The following is a 26,570-nucleotide window of genomic DNA, read 5'->3' as shown; positions in this document are numbered from 1 at the left end:
CTCCTCTCTACTCCTTAGGTTTTTGACACCACACCCAGTCTCCTTCCCCAGCCAGTTATAATCTCACTCTCTGGGCTCCCCAGCCAAGTCCCCATGCCCCCAGTTCCTTGTCCGCTCTCTCTCTCCCCAACTCCAGTGTCTATTTGCTCTCTCCTCTCCCCTGGCTTGCCCAGCTAGAACAAGTTTTCTTCCTGCACCTTGGCTCCTTGTCAGATCTGTCTCCAAGGCTGGCGCTTCCATTTAGGCGACCTAGGGCACCAGGATTTGGGAGGGCGGCAGACTGCTCCGGTGGACCTCCTGCAGACGTTCCTGTGGACAGTCCGCTGGTCCCGCGGCTCCGGTGGACCTCCCGCAGGCATTCCTGCTGAGGGTCCGCTGGTCCCGCGGCTCCGGTGGAGCATCCGCAGGCATGCCTGCAGCAGATCCACTGGAGCCGCGGGACCAGCGGACCATCCGCAGGAACGCCTGTGGGAGGTCCACCGGAGCCACGGGACCGGCGAGCTGGCCCTGTGCCTAGGGCGCCAAAAACCCTGGCGCCGCTTCTGTCTGTCTCACCACCCCTCACTGGTTCCCAGTCTCTCTGGCTAACCACTCCTAGTCTCCCTGGCTTTGTCTCCATGCTCAGACAGTCCCAGTCTCCCACTTCACCCTACCCCCCCAATCCTCAATCCCAGTTTCTTTCCACCATCCCTATCAGTCTCCTGTTCCAGTCTCCCTACCTCCAGGCCCATTATTCCAATCCACTCTACCCACCCCAACCTGATCTAGGTTCCATGTTCCATTCAGGTGTCTTCTTTTTCTTCACATTCTGTGGGCCCAGGCTGGTGAGCAGTGGGAACCCAGGAGAGACAGTGTCCCTGCCCTTAGGTCTGGCAATGAGTCTCACCCAGACTGCAGCAGCAATTGCAGGGCAAGTCCTGCTTGCTCCGCTTTTAGTGCAGACAGGATTTTTGGAGATTGTAGCTGTTAAGCTTCAATAAGTCTGTACTGAGCATGTGCCAAATGAGATTTTTTTCAAAGGCTTATAACTTGGCCAAACTTTGATGAATGTTCACCAGAATGGCAAAAGGCACATCTCTGACATGAAGCGCTCTCTCTGCCCCCCTTCCCCAACAAATTTCAAGTTCTTGCACCAAAGCATTGACGTGCTAGACTAAAAGCAAACATTGCTAGATTTTTTTTTACGTGACAAAACAACCTATTTTCCCCTTGCTTTGTTTTTCAAAATGGCTTAACTGTCCTGGCTGAAACTTTCCATTAAAATATCAGCCCGAGACCAACATTCATCATGGAAAACTTTATCCTCATTAAACTTTGCAAGTTATAAGCACCTGAAAACAGAGTCTTACGATACGAAGTGTTGGACATCCTTAATAATAGATGGTGCCACCAGCCCCACCTATAATAGCTTATAAAAAGTCCCTTGGAGACTTATGAAGTCAACACATCCATTTTGTCCAGGTTTCCTAGGACAGGAATAGGATTTTCCTTTGTATGCTCGTCTGGGAAGTAGTTCTTCATGAGGGTTGCTGTCACAGAGGCAAGTGACAGAGGGGTAGCCGTGTTAGTCTGGATCTGTAAAAGCAGCAGAGTCCTATGGCACCTTATAGACTAACAGACGTTTTGGAGCATGAGCTTTCATGGGTGAATACCCAGTTCGTCAGATGCATCTGACGAAGTGGGTATTCACCCACGAAAGCTCGTGCTCCAATATGTCTGTTAGTCTATAAGGTGCCACAGGACTCTTTGCTGCTTTTACAGAGGCAAGTGAGAAAGGCTCAATGTACGTTGTTGGAGCTGGACTCGAACAAAACCCCAGATCAAAATCTAATGACCCTTCTGTTGGGGTCAACTTTGAGGACTGAACCCTTCTGGAGCTAAAAGCATAAGCCTCTAATTAAATGACCAGCTGCATTAGCCCAACGGCAATAGCAGACTTATAAACCATTATGTAACATATAGCTGCTGGAAGAGGACTAAGACGCATACTGCATTGGTGTGGGTATGCAAACAGCCCTGATCACTGTAGGGAATGATAATCAAGGGCATTAAGGTCCAAGCTCAAAAAGCTAGTTATACTTGTGTGGCTGTAAATACATTCCTTAGCATAGATGGACCTCCTGCTCCCCCATCTGTTAAATGGGGATAGTGCTTCTTCTCATGGGGGGTTGAGTGGGTTAGTTCATTGAGGTTTTTCAGATCTCTGACTCTAGTAGAGCAAACAAATAGAATCACAATCCTCGTTGGAAAATGCTGATTCAATGGAATTGACGAGTTCCACAAGACTGTGTCATTTCCATTGAAACTTTAGTCAGAAACCAGGCAAGCAGAGAGAGACCAACATATCTGGTTTCCTATCAGTTCTCCTGCCCACCTCCCTGGCTCCTCAGCAGCTGTGGAGCTTGGCTCCTGGAGTTCCCTGGCTTCTCAGGAGCCTGCCTGGTGGGCTGTGGTGGAACCTGGGCTTCCAGGCTCCCAGGCTCCTTGCTGGGCAAGCGACCAGGCAGCCTGGTAGCTGAGATGGAAATTTAAAAAAAAAAATGTTTAAAATGTCCCTGCTGTGCAAAACTTCACATTGCCAACTGTTTGTTCCAATTCAGAGCAAATTTTTTCTTCAGAAATACAAAATTTTCCAAGGGAGAGAAATTCTGGTTGCTGCACAGTTCTAACTGTCATTTTATCACTGAAAATGGGATGTGCTGCCACCAATTGCAAAAGAGTCATAGGCGCTGATTCCATGGGTGCTCTGGGGCTGAAGTATCCACGTGAAAAAAATGGTGGGTGCTGCAGCCCTGCCCATCAGCACCGCCCGCCCCCTAGTACCACCTGCCCACCACACATCAGCTGTTCTGCGGCATGCAAGAGGTGCTGGGGGGGGGGAGAGGAGCAAGGGTACACTTGGGGGAGGGGGAAGAATGAGTCAAGAAGAGGCAGAGTGGGGGCAGGAAGAGGTGGGAAAGGGGCAGGGAATGGGGCACAGCAGCGGCCGAGCACCCCCCAGGCACAGCAGAAAGTTGGCGCCTCTGAAGAGAGTAATTCATGGCTATTATGTAGCAGAGCAGAAGCCTGCCAAACGTACAGAACAAATGCATTTGACTTGATTTCTTGGATAAGTTTTCTGATTTATTACAGTGTTTTTCAGATGCAAATATAAATATATATCTTCAGCCAACCAATCTCTTCTGTTCTTTAATTCTGTCAAACAAAAGGTGCTGAAGGTAAAAAAAACAAACAAACAAAAAACCCACAGTATTTCCCTGTTGCAAAGACAGACAGACTAACTCCTGGTAAAGGAGTACGGTTAGGAAAATGAAACTTCAGCTGATTGTGTTTTCAATTAAATCATTATAGGATGAGACAGGCACTTCTTGTAGCTTTAGAAGTAAACAAAGACTGAAGATTTATGTAAGATGTGCCCTGCTGATTCCTATATTGGGTGTGCATTTATTTCACTTTGTGATTTATCTCTTGAAGTTCATGTTTAGTTTGGCATGCAGAAAAAAGATATGGGATCTGCCTTTACTGTATGCTGGATCCACAGTATGTGAAAGGAATTAAAGATTGCGTAAGAATCTCATTTTGGTTGCAAAGGGGCTCTAAGGGCATGTCTACACTGCAGTTAAAAACTTGTGACTGGCCCATGCCAGCAGACTCGGGCTTTTGGGGCTCAGGCTATGAGGCTGTTTAATTGCTGTGTCGACTTCTGAGCTTAGGCTGGAGCCCAGGCTGTAGGACCCTGTGAGGTGGGAGGGTCCAAGAGGGTCCTGCCTGAGCCTGGATCTCTACACTGCAATAAAACAGCCCCACAGCCCGAGCCCCGCAAGCCAGCTGGAAAAGGGTAGCCATTGCAGTGCTGTGTAAACATAGCCTAATAGTCTATCCTCTGGCAGGATTGGTTTTACTGCAAATCATCCTTCACTGACCAGAATCCAGTTTAACCTGCAGTATCTCAAATGATTACAACTTTTTTTGCCTACATATTATCGTCCTATTGTCCATCTCTTCTTAACCTATTTCTCGACAGAGTTTTGATCTATTACATCTTTGTTTTCTACAGCTGAGAATTGTATCATCTCCTCATGCGGTTTTGTAACATCTCAATCATTTGTACTCTAGACTCACCATGTCCAATTCTCGGATCTTATCTAAACTTTGCAATATTTTTGTTGCTCTCCTCTGAACTCTTTGTGACCAATGTGACCAAATGAGACCTAACAAGGGTCCTGAACTTCAGTTTACCTTTCCCACTTATTTTACATTGGATAGTGCCTTTTTGTGAGATCCTAGTAACACAGTTGACTCACACATTATGTTATATCATCTGCCATACCCACCAGCTCCTGCTGTGGTAATATTGTCTAGAAAATATCCCTCGTGTGCATGCCAACAGCCCTGACAGAGGGATTTGGAGAATCTCCTTGCAACACATATTTGTGATGTACTTCATGATATACAATCACTTGCTTAATTTACTTCCCACTTCTCATTGTGGGAGAATCCTTCACTTCTGGGATTTGAAGAGGGACCTGATAGGAGCAACTTCACTAGTTTTCATTATAAATACCTGTTTTGGTACTTTATCAAAGTGTCTTTTCACAAAATAAGACATTGGAGCCGAATTCTACTCTCAGTTACACTAGTATAAATCAGGAGTAACTCTGCTGAGATCAGTACCAGAGGTTCATCAGAGCACAGATTCTCTCTGCTCGTCTTCCCTCAACCTCAACTCAGTCCCCATTTCTACTGTTTTTCTTCCACCTACATTCACTCTTCCCTGCTAATGCCTCTCCACTGTTGGGCAGACAAGGCAAAAGGTGTTAATTTAGGGGCTATTACCACCATCAATTCACACTCCAAATTCCCAATGATCTTAGTCAGTGCAAAGATGTCATCAAGACCAAATATCCTTGTGGAGATTTTGAGGAGTGTGAGCCCCAAAGTAGTTACAGCACCGCGCTTATCTACAGGAACTTCAGCCTATACTATGTCACCAAACACCTATCTGCCTATAATTAATAGGGATGAATAGGAATAATAAATTGAATAAAATAATGGGCTGAATGGGAATCCAAATGTAAAAATAATAAAGAAAAAAAACATGTAGTCAAGCTTTTTATTTTTTAAAATATTTCTTAAATTCATGAAATACAGTGTGAAGTATAGCACAGATACTGTAGCAAGTCAGTTTATGAATAACATGCCAGTTATTTACATGTATATATGTACAGAGTGCAGATAATTACTGAAACCCCACTACAAAACAAATCAGAAGTTCAATATGATAATTTACTAGTAGTAACCTTTAAAATATATTTTATTTTCTCATGTTATTGATTGCATATGAATTCCTGATATTAAAATACAGTATAATATCTAAGACTTCTATAAACTCTAGTACCGCCAAAATAATCATAAATATAATTCAGAATTGAAATCACAAATGTATGATCTGCCTAAACACCCTTATATTTGTTGCCATCCAAACTCGCTGAGCATTTGGAAATCCTGACCGCCAGTGCCAGAAGATTAACGCTGATTCCCAGCACAAGCTTTGCAGGAAGCACAGATACAGAAGGACTTTCAAATAATGTATCCAAGGAGGAAAGCACCATTTCAAACAACAAAGATAGTCAAATAACCTATGAAATGCTGCCACATACAGGAGAACAAATACTATGTTATTACCTTCAAGGGCTAGAAGGCAAAATCACAGCAACAGCTGCCTGGATAAGGAGGACCCAACCTATTTTGATTATCCTGGTTAATAGCTTGGTCAACACTCTCAGTTTTGTGTGGGCAATGCCTGAAGGGGCATTACAGCAGTAGTCACCAGGGCTGTGTGATCTGGAGGAAAATGACAATGCACTGTGTTTAATCCCTGGTAGGTGGGGTGGTTTATGGGGGATCCTTTACTAGAGAAAACAAATTTTAGAAACTCTAACGATAATATTGGGCCATATCACATCTTCCACTTTTTGGCAGAACACCTACTGATTTCAATGGGCAGTTCCTTTTAAATACTGAGGGGAAGATCCTCAGCTGATGTAAATTGTCAAAGCTCCATCTTTGATGTCATTGAACTATGACAATATACACCAGCTGAGGAGTTGCCTTATGATTATATGATATGGCCTTTGATTAGGAGAGTCATCTTCTTGTCACTTACCCAAGTGCATGATTTGTCAAAGCTCCATCTTTGATGTCAATTGTCAAATTGTCAAAGCTCCATCTTTGATGTCATTGAACTATGACAATATACACCAGCTGAGGAGTTGCCTTATGATTATATGATATGGCCTTTGATTAGGAGAGTCATCTTCTTGTCACTTACCCAAGTGCATGATTTGGTGGTCTAACACAGGAAACGTTCAGACTAATGTACTTTTTTTGATCTCACTATTCTGATGCAATATTAGTAAGTAGAATATAAAACAAGGCCCAGTGCACAAGTATACAAATTACTGCTGTGTTATAATGCTTTTTTGCTGTTGTAATTACTCTGTTCTGCACAGCTTAAATTTTACTTTCACCCTTGCTAAGGTTCCTTTCCTAAAGGGGGGGTGGGGAACTCAATTCCAATTACAGACAATGAATAGAGAGTATCAAGGGGAAATGTAAAAAGATTGGTACGTTACTTATTACTGTCAGGAATGAGCTCTGATGAGCAATTCTGTGCATCATCTTCTCCAGAAATAGTTCAACAATGTACTTGTAGGTTAGTTACATTAAAACAGCACTAGGAAGAATGGAAAAATTTCTCAGGACACAAAACTATAGTTTAATTTAAAAGCCATCTCACATAGTATTCAAAACTCCAAAATGTGGCAAGAATCTTTTAACACTGAATTTGTAGAAATGATACTGAAAAATCATTTTTCATTCTGATCAAATTATTAAAAAACCCTTGGATATAAAATACTAACATACTGTACATATTTATCATACAATATAACGATCTTTCAGCTGATTAATTTGAGTCAGTATGTTAGCCTGCAAGAAGTACCAAATGACTTACCAATTAAAACACACAGTTAATTATATAAACTGTATACACGGACATATGTTTTTCACATGACATTAACATCAGTCAGAATATGCTACCAAAGGTGAGTCTTACAACTTTGCAAACAGTGGTTGCCTTGACTAGATTGCTACATCGTTACTGCCAGGGTAATAGAGATTTACCACACGCTTCTTGTGCTTGCAGAGTGAATTCAGGGCTGTTCTTAAACAATAATACAGGGACATAGTCAATCAATTTTTTTTAATTAACCAATTTCCCGATAGAACAGTCTTCAAATACTGTCTTTAAAAAAAATCTTTGAAACAAAAAGGAAAAAATAATAATCAAAATAATTTAAAAATCCAAGCCCGAGAACACCTTGAGTGGTTTCTGCTCCTCTGTTTCAGGAAGGAGTAGGAGCACCACTACCAAATAAGCTCAGGCTCAACGCTCTCCTCCACTCCTGTCTCTCTAGGCACACTGCTTGCTCATCTCTCTTCAGTTACAGTTTTGCTGCTGTTGCTACTGATGAACACCTTTTTGCAAAGCCTGGGGCTGTGTGTGCACCAGCAACACAGCAGAGAAACTGACCGCACATTTAAAATGATATGCAGGATGCAGAGAGGCTGATTCACAGATTCCTAGGTACCCCATGTCTATTTACTATACACTACTGAGGAAGAGATGAAGGCTCACATAGTACATTAGGCTAAAAGGGGAAAAATAGATCTTCCTCTCTCCCCTTCAAAGTTCCATGACTGATAACTTTCTCCAAAGGGCTGTAAGGAATCGATCATCTCCACGGGATTCAAGAGGAGATGCACAAAAAGGGCCAGATTATGGGGGAAAGATAGCTCAAATAAGCATTTTGCCCCCACCCATTGTGCCCCTGTACAGAGGCCAGACAGCATGTAATAGAATACCAGAATTGGAAGGGACCTCAGGAAGTCATTTAGTTCAACCCTCTGCTCAAAGCAGGACCAATCCCAGACAGATTTTTACCCCAGTTCCCTAAATGGCCCCCTCAAGGATTGAGCTCACAATGCTGGGTTTAGCAGGCCAATGCTCAAAACCACTGAGCTATCCCTCCCCTTCATGCTAGGGTCACTGATTGTCCTAGTCTCCTGAGCAGGGTCCTACCTCCCTTCCCACTAACAACCCCCAGAAGCACAGATATCAACTCTCCCTGGAATGGTGAGATGGTGCAACCCCCTGGTTATCCCACCACCGTAGGATGGAGCCTTCAAGCACAGCCAAAGCATATGCAACCAACAGTATGTTACACAGCATGGTATAAGATAAGTTGAAATTTCAGAGGTTAATTACATAGGGAAGTCTCAGAGCTCTGGCTCAGGGGAAGTGCCCATTGAAGTCAACATGAATTTTGCCTGACTTAAGAGCTACAAGCTTTGACCTGCTGAGGAGCCTTCTTCCTACTTTACTTCAGTGCTGAACACAGATGTGTCAGCAGGATATTTGCCTCTACTGTCCAACAGGGCCAGCTTTGGAATTATCCTTCACAACAACCTACCAAAGAAACACTCTTAATGACACTATCACTTGCTGATAGTGAACTGGGCGAGAATGAAACTCTTGATAGCGAAATAGAATGAACAGTCCAAATTAGTGTGGGTCACTGAATTACTGTAGTCATTGATCCCATGGCCTGGCCTCCAGTGTCTGGTTCCAACCTGCCCCCTACTAGCCTGCTTGAAGCTGGTGGGAAGCCTCCATCTGTGTCATGCAAAGGATTCCAAGAGCCCCCTTCCCCCCGTGCTGAGCTCCATTTGCCACCAGCCTGAATTTCAAGAATAAAATTACTGTCAAGAAATGACTTACTGTAAGCAACTCCCACTGTGTTGTCCAGGAGGCAGGTACAGGGGCTGTTAGAGATACACTACTTTGGAAAGACTGTGTATATTGGCTATAGATAGCCTACAGACTTCCAGGGAAAGTGCCAGAAAATTTGGCAGTGTTTAATAGCTTGGTAAGATTTTAAGCCCTGGGAAAAGCTCCTATTTAACCCATTAAGAAAGCAGCATCCACTATTTTGGTAAATAAAGGGTTAATATACTTAATGGAGCTGTTGGAAAAAACGCTGAGAAAAACGTTTTGTTGTTAAAATCAAAATGTTGCATGGAGACAGTTTTATTGCAACAAAAGGCTGAGGAAACCTGCCTGGTGAGCTGCTGTGAAACCTGGGCTTCCAAGGGCTGTGGATCCAGAACATCCCACTAGGTGTGCTGTTCAGAGTTGGGAACCCCTAGGCTTCCAGGGTCTGCAGCTCCAGGACAGGCCACCAGGCAGAGTGCCTTGGAGCCGGGGCGCCATGCCAATTTGCAGAAAACTTCAAAATGTGGGGTTTTCATTCAGAAGCGGAACAAAACCTAATTTAGAAATATCTAAATCTTTGGCACAATGGAATTACCTTGCCCTGCTCACCTGTAATATTTAATACTGTTACTGGAGAAAGAGCTAACACGCAGGAGAGTCTGTTTGAGAGGCAATTCCTGTAGCACTAACAGCAATGAGCTCAGCTGCTAATGTGTTAATGTAGCGCTGAAATGATTTTGCTTTGAATAGTACACGCTGACTGGCCATGCAGCTACTGCAGTTTTCCTAGAGCAGTTCAATAAAGAGCTATGCCAGTGACTGAGCCAGTGGCTTAAGCACATGTGTGATTCTGTTGACATCAGCATAGATTTTTGAGGTCATGGTGTACTGACTCCCCAGAATGGATTCACCAAGTTAGCAGCTCTGTCGATTAACTAATTGGGGATGTCCAAATTCAAGGGGAGTTTTGTCAATAAGGCCTTCAGGACTGGACTCTATGGTTGTTCTTTCAGCAAGCAGAGTGTCTGCCTTGGACATATGCTTTGCTTACTGTTTACTCTCTTGCTTTTCTGATTTCTGTTCTTTGTTCTCTTTGTAAAGGATTGTTATTCTGTGATAAAGTGCCAGTGCCCTCACTGTTTATTATAGTCTTTTATTAATACAAACATTGTACTTTGATGGGAAAACTCACACAAAATTTAATGTCCGCAGTTAGAAAATGACTGCCTTTTAGTTCCAGCTGGAGTAATTAATGGTTATTTGGAAATATCTATACCAAGCAGTTTTATCATCATGTTTTCGAATTGTTGTCTAATAATTCAATGAAATTCTGAGGAAACTGTATTTCAGTTTAAACAAAAAAGTTTATCTAATGTCAGATCCTTTTTACATCTAAAAGGAGCCTTTAGAAATCATAGCTTATAAAACTAGACACTTCATAGGTCATTTGTCTTGTATGCGGTAGAAAATCTGAAAAACAATTTGGGTGTCTTAATGGCATTGTGGGACTCTGCTATGTTTTATTTCAGGTTTTAGATTTATTTTCATTCTTTGTTGCTAACTTCACACACTTCCAAATCATTTTACTTTCAGTACTTCTTTGTTTGGTATGGTTGTGTTTTTGAGACAAGCCGAGAATGTCTTAGGGAAGATGGATGCTAGAAATATAATTTATTATTAATATTAATTATATTGATAAAACAAACTGATGAAAGCAAGGAGGAAATAAGATAAATCTGTACAATATCTGAATTAAATGTTGATTTTAAAAAGTCACATTTTGAAAGAGCACCTACTGCTTAATCAGTGTACAATCTAATTTGGTTATCAGTTATATAAATTACATACATTACTGCATCTGTATATTGTGCTCTCATTGCATAACAAGAGATTCAAAACTCTGCTTTTATGGCAGATTAACTTCTTCCATGAAATGACTGGAACCAGTCTCAGAATCAAGTTTTCTAATGCAGAAGACAGATCATAGAAATATATCTTGCTTTATGAACAAAAATATAATTTTTTACATGTAAAACAATATAATTGTAAGAATTGGCAGAGTGCATTGCCTGTGAATTTCACACTGGTTGAGCAATATCTCAGGTCTGACATGTTCTGCAGCTAATTTTCTGATTTTATTGCTCAAATGTTCCTTATCCATAAAAGAAGTATGCAACATGCTTGCGTTACAAACAATGGAAGTTATTTAAACAGAGTACCATCTGCAGTACAAAAAACTGTTAACTATTTCATTATATCCTGTTCTATTTAATAGGGAGCTACCTAATTTGCCCTTGCAGAATTTGAAGAAAATCTACCACTCTCTGCTAATGGGCTGATCCCCACATCTGTGTCAGATAAAATCATAGTGCTTATTATTTGTTACCATGGATACCATGAAGATACTGCTGTCCACTAAAGATTACTAGAGGAAGACAACATAATTCTCTGGAACTAGTCCTGTTTTGCCTTCATAAGTTGCTTTTAACCAGCCTGGTTCCACTGATGGGTACACTGCAGAAAAATAATAATAAAAAATAAAAAAAAATTATATATGTGTGTGTGTGTGTGTATATATATAATTAAAATCTGTTATAGTTAAATGTAATCCTTATCCCAGGTATATGTTTGATTTGAAAAGATCAACATCATTATAAAAGATCAACATCAGACTGATAGAGACATTAAAATTAAATTTGAAGTGAAAATCTCTTGACTTATCTCACAGATGCAGTTATGTTTAAATATTGTGTGTAAAGGAAGACTATCTAATACATCTTACCATTTGAAAATATCGCCCCCTGTGGGAAGGAGAGCTCATGACTGTGCTCAGCTTTACAGGAATACATGGCTTTGGCTTGGCTGAAAGATCAAAATATAAGTTTGTTACAAACAAGAAAAGGGGGAAAAAATGAATTAAAATATCTGAGAAGCAGAGTGGTCTAATGAGCACTGAGCTGGGAACCAGGGAATCTTGACAGAGTTCTAGAGAAAACTCAGGAATCTATCTAGACTAACTCCAGCTCTGCACATGATTTTCTGTAAGGCCCTGGGAAAGTCATGTCATTTCTTTGTACCTCATTTTTCCCAACTCTAAGTAGAGATATAAACATTTATGGGCATCACCCACCACACTGAAGTGAGGTGAGGATAAATTTGTTCAAGACGTCATGTGTTAAGTAAAAGTACTGCAGTTTGTGATGAAACTGGAGATTATCGGTAGCACTTTCTTCCCAATCAGAACATTAACTCAATGATCTAATATACCACCTGTGGTAGATTCTAATTTTTCAGCATAACTCCCCCCAACTTTCCTCCCATGAAATGAAATTAGTGAACTCAAACGGTTATATTAAGATGGACACAATTTACACATTAACGACCTCTCTGCTCCACCCTGTGTGCCAGTGCTGCTGTGCAGATTGATGTAGAAGGATGGTTCAGCCATTCCCCTGCCTCCTCACACCCACTTTTGGAGCTCCAAGCACCCATGTAGGAATTAGGAAGGAAGGAACCCTCTCCCAATAGGGGTTCCAGAGAGAGTTTAATGGATTGGTGCTGAAGTTGTGGTGGAAATCTGAGTTTAGGCTGTCTGTCCAGAGGATGAAAATATCCTCAATGTATCTCAGGTATATCATTGGTTTCATGATGCATTTGTCCAGAAATTCTTCTTCAAGGTGGTCCATGAAGCGGCTGGCATATTGCAGAGCCGTTCTAGTACCCACAGCTGTTCCCATGGCTTGGACAAACTGTTTGTTGTTGAATTTAAAATTGTTATGGGTGAGGATGACATGGATGAATTTGGTAAATGAGTTCAGGGTGGATATCTGAGGACTGTCCACTGTCTTATAAATATATGAGGCAGGACGCTATGCTGTCATTGTGAGGGACATTGGTGTATAGGGAAGTGACATCCATGGTAGCGAGGCTGGTGTTTGGAGGGAGGTTGCTAATGCAGTGGAGTTTCTGGAAGGAGTTGGTTGTGTCTTGGAGGAAGCTGGCCCTTTGTGTGGTGAGTGGTTTGAGAACAGCTTTTATGAGTCCTGATATTCCTTCATGGCACTCTTACTCTCTGGAACACTCCCACACTAAGTATCAACTTCCTGGACATGACAATCAGCTTCAGTAATGGAACCCCAAAGACAACTATATATAAGAAACCAATGGATCGGCACACCGACCTTCATAGATCCAGTAACCACCATAAACACATCAAGAAATCTATTATCTACAGCAAGGCATTCAGATATTACAGAGTGTGCTCAGAGGAGAAAGTCCAGGATATACATCTTAACACACTCAAAATTGTCTTTACCACACAAGGACACTCCAACAGAGAAGTAGACTGCATCATGAAATAGGACACCCAAATACTCCAGGAGAACCTGCTTCAATACAGAAATAGAACCTCCTCCCACAACCACACACTCCTAGTTGTTGCCTACCATCCCACACTGGAACCCCTGTGGGGTATCATCAAACAACCACAACCCACAGTCAATTAGGACCCTATACTGAAAGAAATCTTTGCTGAACTCCCTCTTCTGGCCTTCAAACAGCCCCATAACTTTTCTAAGCTTATCATCAGTGAGTAAGCTCCCCACTGACCAGGACACACCCACTAAAGCAGCACCAAACCCTGCCAGAACAACAGATGCAAAATCTGCAGAAATATCCCCACTGCTACACCCCCCATGACACACCTTTCAAGATCCATGGATCCTGCACATTCCTATCACAACATGTGGTGTACCTCACACAGTGCTCTAAATTCCCTAATAACAACTATGTGGGTGAAACCAGACAATAACTACGCTCTTGAATGAACTCACACAGGAAATGATAAAAGACAAAAACTCCCTGTCACCTGTGAGTGAACACTTTTCACAAAGCAATCACTCTATATCTGATATATCAATCCTCATTCTCAAAGGAAATCCACCCAACACTCAAAAGACAAGGCTGGAAGCTTAAATTTATAACTGCTACACACTAAAAATCATGGACTGGACAAAGACACTGGAGTTATGACTTATTACAACAATCTGTAGCTCACTAACCCCCTTCTTTTTGTCCTATGATTGCAGAGATGTTGACGGGCCTCTCTAACTTGAATGTCCCCTAGAATATCTGCTAACTATTTATGCTAAACAATCCATTCCACCCTGCATTTAGCGATAAGGCTCGGAGTACCTTTCACAGACCTGAAGAAGAGCTCTGTGTGGCTCAAAAGCTCGTCTCTCACACAAATAGAAGTTGATCCAATAAAAAATATTGCCTCACCCACCCGATCTCGCTAATAAACTCCAGTTAGCACAGACCTAGATTTTCACAAAGCTCATACTTCAGTTTTTGGGTATCCTCTTCAAGGCACCTTAAAGGGACCTTATTTTCAGCACTTTTTGATAATCAGGCCCTTTTAAGAGGTCTTAAGTTTGACACCCAATAGCACTAGACACTTTTGAAAACCTTGACCATAGCCCCTTTTGGGTGGTGGTGGTGGTGGTGGTAAAGAGGACAGCACACCACTCCAGATATCTCTGCCTCTCATTTCTGGCAGGGAACTCAATCCCAAGACAAATAGATTGTGCCTCCCTGTTGATGCTATTTGTATTCTAGTAGCACCTACTGGAGCCAACTTTGATTGGTGCTTCTAGTTTTGTAGGCACTGTACAAACACATAGTGAGAGATCATAAGCCTTCAGGGCACAGATTATCTAAACAGACAAGACAAACAAGGAAGTTTTGTTACTCCTTCTTACAGCTGGGGAACTGATGCAAAGAGAGATCTGATAGTTTGTCTAAGATCACACAGGAAGTCCGGGACCTGTCTGGGACTGATCTCCTATCTTCAGAGTCCCAGTGTGGTGCCCTAACCACAAGCCCTCCTCTTTAATTTGATATAATAAAGAGCTCTATAAACATTTATGATTAGTATGCTGACATGTTCATTGTTCTCCCACAAAATATCTATTTCACATATCACTTAACCATAAAACTGTACATAATACAAACATGAGACCAAAAACCAGATAATGCAAGGTATCCTGTACTGAATGTAATAAACCACAGAGATGATTATAAACACATGGCTAATATGCAATACCCTCAATATTCGGTAAGGTTGTCAACCACTACACTTAGGCTGTGTTCTACACCAAGGTTAAGAGTTCAAATGCTACACTGAGGAGGGGAAACTAAGAACAGAGAGACAAGAAATGGTAATGTTTGTGGAGTGTGTGTTGTGTGGAGAAATAAGCTATTTAGCTTTCCTGGAGTCAGAATATGTTGATTTTTATTGTTAAAATGAGATACGTGGAATAAATACAATTCTTTCTTTCTCTGGCACTTTCTTATGTTTAGTGAAATGTACCAATTTCAGTTGAATGGAGGGATGTTTATATCCAAAAATGAAATAAATTTGAGAAAAAATAGGGTGTCGATCTTGCATTCTCCAGTTAAGAGAGAGTTTGTAGGGACCTGAGTGTCAAGTCATTGCACCTATAAAACAAGTGAATGAAATGCAGTGATTAATTGACTGCACAGTCATATAAATGCACTCAAGTGTGAGCAAGTTTGGTTGAATTAACAGTTTCTTCAAGTGATCTTATTACCTTAATTTGTTGTTATTATTCTTAACTTACAGAATAATTATACCCCACTGACAGCGTGTACAAATAAATCAGTGTGTGTGTAATAGCACAGGGATAGGCCTAATCTAGGGATATATTTCCATGATTTTTTGACTAATTTTCAGGCTCCTGATTATTCCCTCAGTCTCCATCACATTTTGTGATTATTACGATATCATTTTCCTGTGATGGTACTGTCCAGCCGCAAGTGTTATCAAGCTTTCACAACTCAAGGTAATCTTATTGTGTGCAACTGCACAGATGGACATTCTCTCTTGTGATGCTAATGCTTTCTTTCAACAATGTTGTCAGTCGAAGAGGGTGTGAAAATAGCACTATCATCTGTAACAAGGCTCTTAAAAGGACTAATATTATTTTGAAGAAGAGAGTTACTCATGCCATTCAGTGCATAGAAGAGTTAGATAATGGCACCTATCTCTCCTAAGAGCTCACTTTCCTTAACTTAAGTTGAACAGGTTACCTAGCGGAGAACACATTTGTCTTCCCCTCATAGGGTGGCAGGCCCCAGTAAATAAAGTAGGTCAGCTCCCCTGTGCCAGAGCAGCTGCTTCCATTTAGCCAATGAAGAGGGCACGACAGCAGCTGGGAGAAAAGATCAGGAAGAGAGCCGGTGACAGAAAGTCCCAGTGAGTCACAGCAGGCTGGTTCAGTCAGGAAGGGCAGGTGGGCACTGGCAAAGACCAGGGGATTGGAATGGTACTAGAGGGAAGCATAAGGGTGGTTCCTGGGGACACGTTGAAGGCAGGGGAGTAGCAAGAGGGGTTTTCTGTTTGGCGTCTCCAAGATAAAAACCAGGGCCAGAGGGCCGGAGAGGGCTGAAGGAGGGAGCTGCCTCCTGGCTCTAAGTTGGAGAACTGCAACCAAGGGATGGAGAGGACTGAAAGAAGGAGAGCAGCAGAGGAGCTTAATTTCTGACATCTCCAAGACCAGTGAGCTGGACCCATAGAAAACATGAGAGGGCCAGGGGAGTGAGGGATGCTCCCACACGAAATGCTGAGGGGTTCCCAGTGGGAAGAGTGGATATCTGTCCTGGTACAAGGACAGGAGAAAACTGACAAGAGGCCAGGCATGGTTGAAGGCATGTGCAGTATGTGGGGCATCAAGGGATGAGGTGTCTTGAGTTATAATGACTGCTTGTGCTGGGGTGAGAAATGGACTACACGTTTGGGACTTTTGCTATGGATTATGTTGTTGTAATAAATCATGAAGGGCAGTACTGAAACAAAAAAGCCTGAAGACAATTAGTGGGTCACCTGAGAGGAGAAACTGAAACAAGCGTGCCATGCCATGGCTTGCCACAGGAGGGCACTCCAGGCAGGGGCTGCCCTATGACACTCCCCATTTTCAGGCCTACTTTTACATTTTTCCTGAATCCCTAATGATGAGTTTATGATTGCTGGCATCAAAACATTTGGGTGATTATCTAAATCTCAGCAGATCATCAAAATATTATTGATTATTGCATGGTGCCAGAGCCCCCGCCCCTCCAAGCTCATCATCAAAACCAAGCTCCCCACAGACCAGGAGTCCTCATCTGCCAAGGAAACCTGCACAACACTTTCAAAAGACAAGCCTGAGAGCTTAAATTCATAATTTTGGCTGACACTAAAAACCATGGACTCAAAAGAGACATCAGATTCATGGCTTATTACAACAACCTATAATCCACTAACATCCACCCCCCAACACACACACCCAAGCCTTTCCCCTCCTTCCTATAACTACTTATGCAAAACAATCTGTCCCACCTTGTAATTCTCTATGACATTCTGAGTAAAAGACATGAAGAAGAGCTGTGTGTGACTTGACTTGTCTCTCTCACCAACAGAAGTTGGTCTAATAAAAGATATTACCTCACCCACCTTGTCTCTCTAAGCACTTTATAGGTAGCCTGAAGTGTTAGATTCCTGCTCTAAAGAATATAGTCTAGATAGATAACGTACACATGAAAGAAAGGAACAGGATGGAATTGTTAGTTCCAGAGATTTTGTTTGGATTCTTTTAAAGTGTTACTCTTTGTATAGAACTGTCAGATAACTGATTAGGTAACACTTCTTTGCATGGATTTATAGGGCATGGATTTATAGGCATGGATTTATAGGCCTTGAGGTACAGTCTAAGGTGGAGCTTGAAGGAGAAAAGAGTGTGGAGGCACGTGGCTTGCAGGTGTACAAGGACATGTGAAATAAGGCACAGAAGCAAGAGGACAACGATGACGACTGGATGGATGTTTAATTACATAGCAAGGAAGAGATGCAAAAAGGAACATAGGTCCTCACCACTTCTCTAGACATCATACTACCAAGCCACACTGATTCAAATCCTGAGCCTGTTCCCCCAGGACCTTGCTGCCAACTCAGATGAAATCATGATCACTGCACCCTCTCTCTCATTCTTCGAGCTGTTCCCTCTTGTGCATTTGTGGTCGCCTCTATGCCATGATGTTCTTTCTGGTCAGTAGATTCTCATTAATATGATCCCCCAAGAGTGCTGTGTGCCCCTAATGGAAAGCTAGAGAACAGGAAACCTCACATTTCCCAGACTAAAAAGTGACAAAGAGTCCTGTGGCACCTTACAGACTAACAGCATAAGCTTTCGTGGGTGAATACTCACTTCGTCAGATGCATGCTTTTTACAGATCCAGACTAACACGGCTAACCCGCTGATACTATTTCCCAGACTGTAAGCTCTTCGAGGCAGGGACTATTTGTGTATTTTTGTACAACATCTATCACAACGGGGCCTCAATCCCCATTGGGGCTGCTGGGCAATACAGCAATATATGCATGAAGAAATAATCACTATGCTGCTTTTCTGTCATAGGTATTATACATCAGTGACAGGGATCAGATCCAGTTTGGAGCAAAGGGATATACCATGGCCTGATAGCTGGGTGCTCCACCTGATTGATAACTTATCCTTAAAGCTAGGTTTGAGGGAAAGGGAAAAGTAGCGAGGATGGGGAGGCAAAAATGCAGCTGGGACTGGAATGAGGGAGAGAGTTATCAAAATCTGAGTAAAGATCTGGGAATGGGCACATATTCTTCCTACCAAAATGCACTAATTTAGAACACTCATTTTGTTGCTTTCTGAATAAAGAGATCTAATCAAACTGATATCACTGTGGATAGAGTGAATGGATAGCAAGCATGAAAAATCAGGACACTTTTTTTTTCCAGGGTGGGGAGTATAATTGCATATATAGGACAAAGCCCCTAATATCAGGACAGTCCCAATAATATTGGGACATCTGGTCACCCTAATTGTGGAAGACACACATTCATGTACAGCTGAAAACAGCGCACAGGTTTAAGATAAAGGAAGCAAGCAACAGAGGGGTGTTCATGGCAGGAGTACATTATAGCTGACTAAGCTAGGAGAAAGAGCTGAAAATGCTGTTTCTAGGAAAGGTATTAAGCATGTCCAGATCACAAGAGTGATAGTAAAGGAGACAATCGGCAGATACCTGTTGGAAAATGAAAGACGATGGGACTTGTGTTCCTAAATCACTGAGGTGCCTTTGAAAACGACACCCATTGTGTAGATGACAATGTTTTGTTTCAGGCAGTAGACTCTACAAATCGCAGTGCAGCTATTTAAAGGCTGGATCCTGGATTGGGAAAAAGTAGTTGAAAATCTGGAAGCAAGGGACACTGGTGATTCCAGAGATTAATAATTGAATAGAGGCTTTCTTCTAGGCTGCTGGTTCTTCTTCAGCAGGACCAAAAGCTGTTACTATCTGATGATTGTTTGGTGGCCTACGTGAAACGAATTGTCAGGAATTGTCCAACTCCTTCCTCATGGACTCAATGGTTACAGAGACTGATCCACTTTTAATCAGCCCCAGTGTAGGGATGACACCCTTGTGGGACTGGTGTGTGAGAAGCCTGTGGTGCTCTGCAGCTTGCTCGTAGAATGCACGCTTTATTCTCTTGGGCTACCAAAAAGTGATGCTACACATAAGCACTACATTCAACAACATTTTATTTTTCACATTCAAAATTATTTCTGGTTGGTTGCTGGTTTTTTTTGAACTTTGTAACAATGGTGAGGAAATGGAAAAATCCTTGTTTTAGGTCCTGATCTTGGAAGTTGATCTGTGTGAGAAGACTTCTGGGGAACGCCACTGACTGGGGCCTGGGAATTGAGGTCTGTGTGTGCAGAGCAGCTTGTAGGGCCTCGTGGTGGAACATATTGGCCAAGTTTTACTTGGCAGACACAAATGTTAGAGACTGAATTACACATTGTATTGCAGCTTCATCTATAACAGAATGCACAGTGCCCCTTTAACACTGCCACATTTACATACATGAGCTAACAGTGTGGGCTCCTGTACTAACTTACAGAAGGACACTGGATCTCAAAGCTCAGATACCAAGCAATAGACACTCCAGAAACACCTCATATGGATGAATGGATGAAGGTGTCAGTAACACTGTAAAGACAGTTTACCATAGTTTTACTGCTAGAATTTCCTGCATAAGTGTGTCTGTGTTTTCCCCCCTTCTCTGTTAAAATGATCCATATATTTGTATTTTTATGAATGCACATACCTTTTCTAGTAGGCTATTATGGAGAGATCAAGAAAATTTACTTGTGGGGTGAGACAGGTCATATCTACCATGATTTCAGTGGAGCAAGGAGACAGAAGAAAGCTTTAAGGGCTCAGTTTGGCCCTCATGTGCATAGCATGCATTCGGGTTTAAGCAAGAACTGCTTCTGACTGCTCCCTTGCTGCAGAGGCTGGTCTGACTCAAACAGCACTGCAGTTAACAGCTGAGCCACCTTTTATCTCTTCCTTCCTCATTCTGTCTGCTGACCTCTCATTCTCCTTTTCATTGTCACTAGTCTGCTTTCTTCTGAAGACTGGAGAGAGGGGCTATTAAGCCTGTCAAGCCTTTCCTCCTTTGCCATCTAACATCTGCCCTCCACTCTCATTATGAAGCTGCACAGCTACCTTCTTCTTTGTCAGATTTTTGCTTCTCATGTGGTTTATACATAAGTATAGCAGAATGGGAGCTGAGGAGGGAGGAAGGGGAGCAACACAGTGGGAAGGAGGAGGAGCAGAGTATGGTGGAGGTAGAGTGCCAGAGAACAGCAGATCAGGGCTCTATCGAGGCTCCCTCAGATTGTGTGCCACACAAAACAAGCATCTGTGCCCCACTTGATTCAGCCATGCTGTTGTCTCCTCCCTCCCTCCCTTACGTAACATCAAAAGGTCCTGGCAACTCAAACTGATCAGCTTTCTCTTGAATTGGATCCTGCCACCTGCTAGGTAGCAGTTAGCTGTCAGACTTGGACTGTAAGTTACTAAGCATTTTGGTGTCTGCGGGCTTGCCAGTTTCACATCAGCCCCTACGGTTCCATGGATTATTGTTATTGGATGTTATATGTCTGTTACTCTATTGCTTGGAGGTCCCATTAGGCTCAGGGGCTTGTTGTTCTAAGTGCTACACAAAAAGGTGGCCGTGATTCCAGTCTCATAAATTAAAAGGCCAGAATGGACCGCTGTGATCATCCAGCCTGACCTCCTGTATAATACAGCCCATGGAAGTTTCCTGAATTAATTCATGTTTGAACTAGAGTATTTTTTCTTAAAAAACAGGGAATGGAGGATCACAGGGGCTGGATCACTTGATGATTACCTGTTCTGTTCATTCCCTCTGAGGCACCTGGCATTGGCCACTCTAGGAAGACAGGATACTGGGATAGATGGACGTTTGGTCTGACCCAGTATGGCCGTTCTTATGTAATCCAATACTGATTTTAAAATTGCCAGTGATGGAGAATCCATGACAATCTTTGGTAAACTGCTCCAATAATTAATTACCCTCACTGTTAAATATTTGCACCTTATTTCCAGTCTGAATTCATCTAGTTTCAATTTCCAGCCATTGCATCATGATATCTCTCTGTCTGCGAGACTGAAGAGTCCACTATCAAATTTTTGGTTTTCATGTTCCTCATTTTGTAACTTACAAACTGTCGTCAAGTCACCCTTTAACCTTCTCTTTAAGCTAAATGGATTGAGCTCTTGAAGTCTTACTACCTGAAAGTGCTTACAATAAAGACAAGGTACACAGCAAGGGTGGGGGGAAGTAGGATATAAAATATACACAGTTTTTATATACCTTTGATTTTTTTTAACTGTCTTGGGTTTGTAATTATGTAAGTAAGTGCTGCTCAGTCTTGCCAGCAAGCATTGGCTGATTTCTTATAAAATCATGGCAGAAGGGACATGAGTAAGGCTACAATTCTGTTACGGAGGTCACAGATTCCAAGACTTTCTGGGACCACTGTGACTTACCTCTTCTGGGGCAGGGCTGGAGCAGCTGTCAGCCTCGGGGCTGTTGGAGCAACACCCACCAGAACAGCTGACCGGTGGCCAGCCCCAGGGCCTCTAGAACAGCTGACTGGCGGCTAGCCCTGGAACTGCCAGAGCAGCAGTCCCTGGCCTGCCAGAGCAGTGGCTGGGGTTGGGTCAGTCCTCCTGGGGCTGGAGCAGCAGCAGTCAGCTCCTGCCACAGGAGCAGGTGCTAGTCTCCGTGGCGCTTTCTCTCCCCCCATGCCCTCCAAGTGTTTTTAGTAAAAGCCAGGGAGGGGTCTCTGGCTTCCGTAAATTTTTGTTTATTGCCTGCAACCTGTCCATGGCTTTTACTAAAAATAACCATGACAAAATCTTAGCCTTAGCCTTGAGCCATCTTCTGATGGTGCTTGAACATTCTCCTGGGGCTGGATCTGGAAATGCTTATTTGCCTTTAATTTAGCCCTTTGGTTGGGAAATGTATGGAAGCTCACAATGAAATGCAATTAAAAAGAAAAATAAAGCAGAATGGAAGGAAGAGGTTGGACAATATAGAGATGCTTCCACTTCCTAGAGGAACGCCATTCAAGGAATGGATGTCGGCTCTACTATAATTAAAGTGACAAGATGAAAACAAATCTCAATGACTGTGTAAACAACTAATGGAAACTGAAGCAAGGAAGCTGTGGTGGGAAGAAAAGTAACAAGCCTGATTATTTTTATCCAAAGCTAAAGTTTGGAAAGTGCGGTTTCACTAAGCCTACTGTCTTTGGCTTCTGTACAGGTACTGTCGCAGCGGATGGAGAAAATCAGCAGTCTAACTCTCTCTTTTTATGAGAGGTATAGAAAGAACGAGCCTGACAAATAGGGGCATGTTTGCATGGCAAGGGATGCTTCCTCAGAATGTACAAAGTATTGTTTCTCATTCCTCCACGTCAGTCTCTGAGAGCATATGGCTTTGATTTTTAACTAAAATTCAATTGTGTAGGGCACTTACCGTCCTGAAGAAGTTTGTTTAAGTGAACCAGCACTTTCGAACAACTGGGCTCTTGCGGCCACTCTGAAAATGGAGTTAAGAGGCATCTGGTTTTAAACTTGTCCCTTTCAATGAATTGCACAGAGTTATTTCAGTTTTAATAATCTAAGGCAGCAGTTCTCAAACTGTGGGTCGGGACCGCAAAGTGAGTTGTGATCCCATTTTAATGGGGTCGCCAGGGCTGGCATTAGACTTGCTGGGGCCTGGGGCCAAAGCTGAAGCCCAAGCCCTACCTCCTGGGGCTGAAGCCTGAGCCCCACTGCCCGGGGCCAAAGCCCGAAGGTTACAGCCTTGGGTGGCAGGGCTCAGGTTACAGGCCCCCAACCTGGGGCTGAAGCCCTCAGGCTTTGGCTTTGCTTCCCCACTTTCCCTCTTTTTCTGATTAGATCTGGGTAAAATTTTTCAGATGAAACTTTTCACCAATGAATGAAGATTCAGACTGACCAAAACATTTCACGGATGAATACTTGTTGATTTGTTCTGGCCAAAACAAAAGACAAACAGACAAAAACTTTTGGAAATGTCCGAACTAACCATTTCAACAATGCCACAGTGAAACATTTCGACTTTTCAGGCTACAGTCACAAGTGGATTTGAGCATCATTCACAAAGCCACCGGAGGAGGCGGCCATGGCAGTTGTGCTGCCCCTCGTTTATCACCTTTAACCTACAAGTTAGGGCACTCCCTTGGGATGATGGAAACCTAGGTTTGAATCCTTGCTCTGGAGTAGGGGTTTGAACCCAGGTCTCTCCCTCTAGAGTGACTGCCCTCACCACCAAGATATAGGGTATTTTGGGGTGGGCATCTCTCAGTCTTTCCCACTAAAGCTGTTCTACTTTGTGCAAAATACCTGAATAGTCACTGGGAGAGTGAGAATGACTCTACAGCCCAGTGGCCAGGGCATTCCTATACCAAGGGGCACACCCAGGTTTCAGTCCCTGCTCTGTTGACTTCTTAATTATTTATACAAAGTGGAACAGCTTCAACAGGAGAGACTGAAAGACCCCAGAACTAGAATAGCCTATAGTCTGGTGGTTAGAGCACTTACCTAGAAGGGGGGAAATTTGCATTCAAGTCACTGCTCCAAAACAGGGATTCAAAGCTGGGTCTCTCACATCCCATGTGAGTGCCCTAAACTCTGGGCTAAAGGTTATAAGGGGGGTATCACTCCCTTGTCCTCTGTTTCTGTGACTCTAGCCCTTCATTTCTTTGGCTTTTATTAACAACACATAAAATGAAATGTCTTGGTTCAACCCAAACCAATTAGCCAAAAATTCCAATAAATTTTGATTTCAGTTCAACCCAAAGCATTTTTTATTTTTCAGAACTGGCAATAAACCAAAAAATCCCTTATTCAGAGAGCTCTGCCACTGATTTCAATACACTTTGGGTAAGCCCCCATTTGCCTAGTTTTCAGAGTTTATGAAGCTTATTCTCAAATTCTCAAAGATGACAATTTCATTTGATTTATCTGTGCAAATATTCATGAATACTTGTCCCATCATTCACCCGGCTGTATAGGATAATTTGTATGGGAAACATAATGCAATACATCAAATCTCCACTAAGTCTTGATGACTTACACAGATCCTGGTCTCTGATAACCATTACTTGATGCAGTATCCAATCTCAATCTCCTGCACATTTTGGGTGGCAACTCAGGATTCAGTGGAGCCTTTGGTGTATCTTTGGCATCAATTGAGGCTAAGCTCTGTACAGATCCACTGCAACTTTTGTTACCTACAGGGAACAACCACAGTGCGGGGAACATAATAAGATTTCAGTGTGCCTTAATAACATGTATATCATACATAAGAAAGCAGGATTTTTAAAAAGAAATAAAATAGGTAGAGACAGTGCTTACTAAGAAAGAGAACAGACAGCCTATCAAGCAGAAAGGTAACTAGAAAAGCATCACTACCAAAAATGAAGAGAATAATATTAAAACTTTGAAGAAGGCGGAAAATTGTTATGCTGCACTGACGAATAGATAATACTTTTTCTGAACACTGATGATGCTAAAACTCCATTAGTAAAACACTACACAAGCCCACCCCCTGTCTGTTTAACACTAATAGTTCCCCCCCAATAAAAACAGAATAAATAAACAAACAAACAAAAACAGGTTTATGAGGTTTTTGTAGATGAAAATTAAAACTTGTTTAAATGACTATTTTGTTACCATATCTTAATAAAATAAAACAAGCTTTGCATAGCTTGGATTCTATCTGACAGAAACAGAAGGCCCTAATGTAATATTATATAAATATTCAGTAGTAACGGCCAGGAAGCCTTCGAAAAAGATATGTCATTGTACCTGCTTTGTTTTTATATATGACTTTCACAGGTTTCTAATAGAATAATAATAATAAATAATAATAATAATAATAATACAGTGCTTCACATTTTCAAAGCACTGTATAAAAACTAATACATTTCATATACTTCTTGCAAGGCAGATTTTACTTAATAAAGGCTCCAATTTCTAGATGAGGAAACAATTACTCAAGTTGATCTATTTATTTGTACTGAAGTAGCACTTAGGAGCCCTGCATAACTTCATTGTGCTAAGCACTGTACAAATCTACACAGCAGATCAGTGAAAGAGCTAGAGGTAGAACTCAGGGATTTCTGGTTCCAAATCTCATGCTCAATCCATCTGAATTTATTGTCTCAATGATTGTGTTAACCTTAGTAATCCACAGCATACATAAATTGACTTCTTTTGGTGTCTATTTTTAAGGGCAATGCCCAGTCAATTATTAAGGTATTGTGAAATCATCTTGTGATGGACTGGACTCAGTTTCTGGATTCCAAAACAGGAGAAGTGGCCAAAAATCTCTTCTTTCATCCCATGTGTGCACACAGACATGTTCAGCCACACCTTTGTAACCTACTGGCTAGATTATAAGCTATACTTGAACATAAGAACGGCCATACTGGGTCAGACCAAAGGTCCATCTAGCCCACTATCTTGTCTTCCAACAGTGGCCAATGCCAGGTGCCCCATAGGGAATGAACAGAACAGGTAATCATCAAGTGATCCATCCATTGTTGCCCATTCCCAGCTTCTGGCAAACAGAGACAGGGACACCATCCCTGTCCATCCTGGCTAACAGCCATTGATGGACCTACCCTCTATGAGCTTATCTAGTTCTTTCTTTAACTCTGTTATAGTCTGGGTCTTCACAACAAACTCTGGCAAGGAGTTCCACAGGTTGACTGTGCCTTGTCTGAAGAAATACTTCCTTTTGTTTGTTTAAAACTTGCTGCCAATTAATTTCATTTGCCCCTAGTTCTTGTGTTATGAGAAGGAAGAATTAACACTTCCTTATTTACTTTCTCCACACCAGTCATAATTTTATAGATCTTTATCATATCCCCCCTTAGTCATCTTTTTTCCAAGCTGAAAAATTTCAGTCTTATTAATCACTCCTCATATGGCAGCCGCTCCATACCCATAATAATTTTTGTTGCCCTTTTCTGAACCTTTTTCAATTCCAATATATTTTTTTTGAGATAACCACATCTGCACATAGTATTCAAGATGTGGGTGTACCATGGATTTATATAGAGGCAATATGATATTTTCTGTTTTATTATCAATCCCTTTCTTAATGATTCCCAACATTCTGTTCGTTTTTTTGACCGCCGCTGCAGATTGAGTGGATGTTTTCAGAGAACTATCCAACATGACTCCAAGATCTCTTTCTTGAGTGGTAACAGCTAATTTAGACCCC

The 26,570-nt window shown here is 42.1% G+C and overlaps 1 protein-coding gene across 1 annotated transcript in view; it reads right to left on the bottom strand.

Annotated features, from left to right (window-relative positions):
• Nucleotides 1-8,033: 8,033 nt before the first annotated feature.
• The window catches only part of ARHGAP42 (Rho GTPase activating protein 42), a 264,435-nt gene continuing 245,898 nt past the window's right edge, over nucleotides 8,034-26,570 (bottom strand). The window contains exons 21-24 of the mRNA XM_030560108.1: nucleotides 24,414-24,570; nucleotides 22,791-22,853; nucleotides 11,619-11,698; nucleotides 8,034-11,350 (exon numbers count right to left, since the gene is read on the bottom strand). Coding sequence (XP_030415968.1) covers nucleotides 11,262-11,350; nucleotides 11,619-11,698; nucleotides 22,791-22,853; nucleotides 24,414-24,570 — 389 coding nt within the window. The 3' untranslated portion in view covers nucleotides 8,034-11,261. The remainder of the gene's footprint in view (nucleotides 11,351-11,618; nucleotides 11,699-22,790; nucleotides 22,854-24,413; nucleotides 24,571-26,570) is intronic.

The sequence above is a fragment of the Gopherus evgoodei genome, chromosome 1, assembly GCF_007399415.2.
Source record: "Gopherus evgoodei ecotype Sinaloan lineage chromosome 1, rGopEvg1_v1.p, whole genome shotgun sequence".
Lineage (NCBI taxonomy): Eukaryota > Metazoa > Chordata > Testudines > Testudinidae > Gopherus > Gopherus evgoodei.
This window is presented reverse-complemented; position numbering and strand designations above follow the sequence as displayed.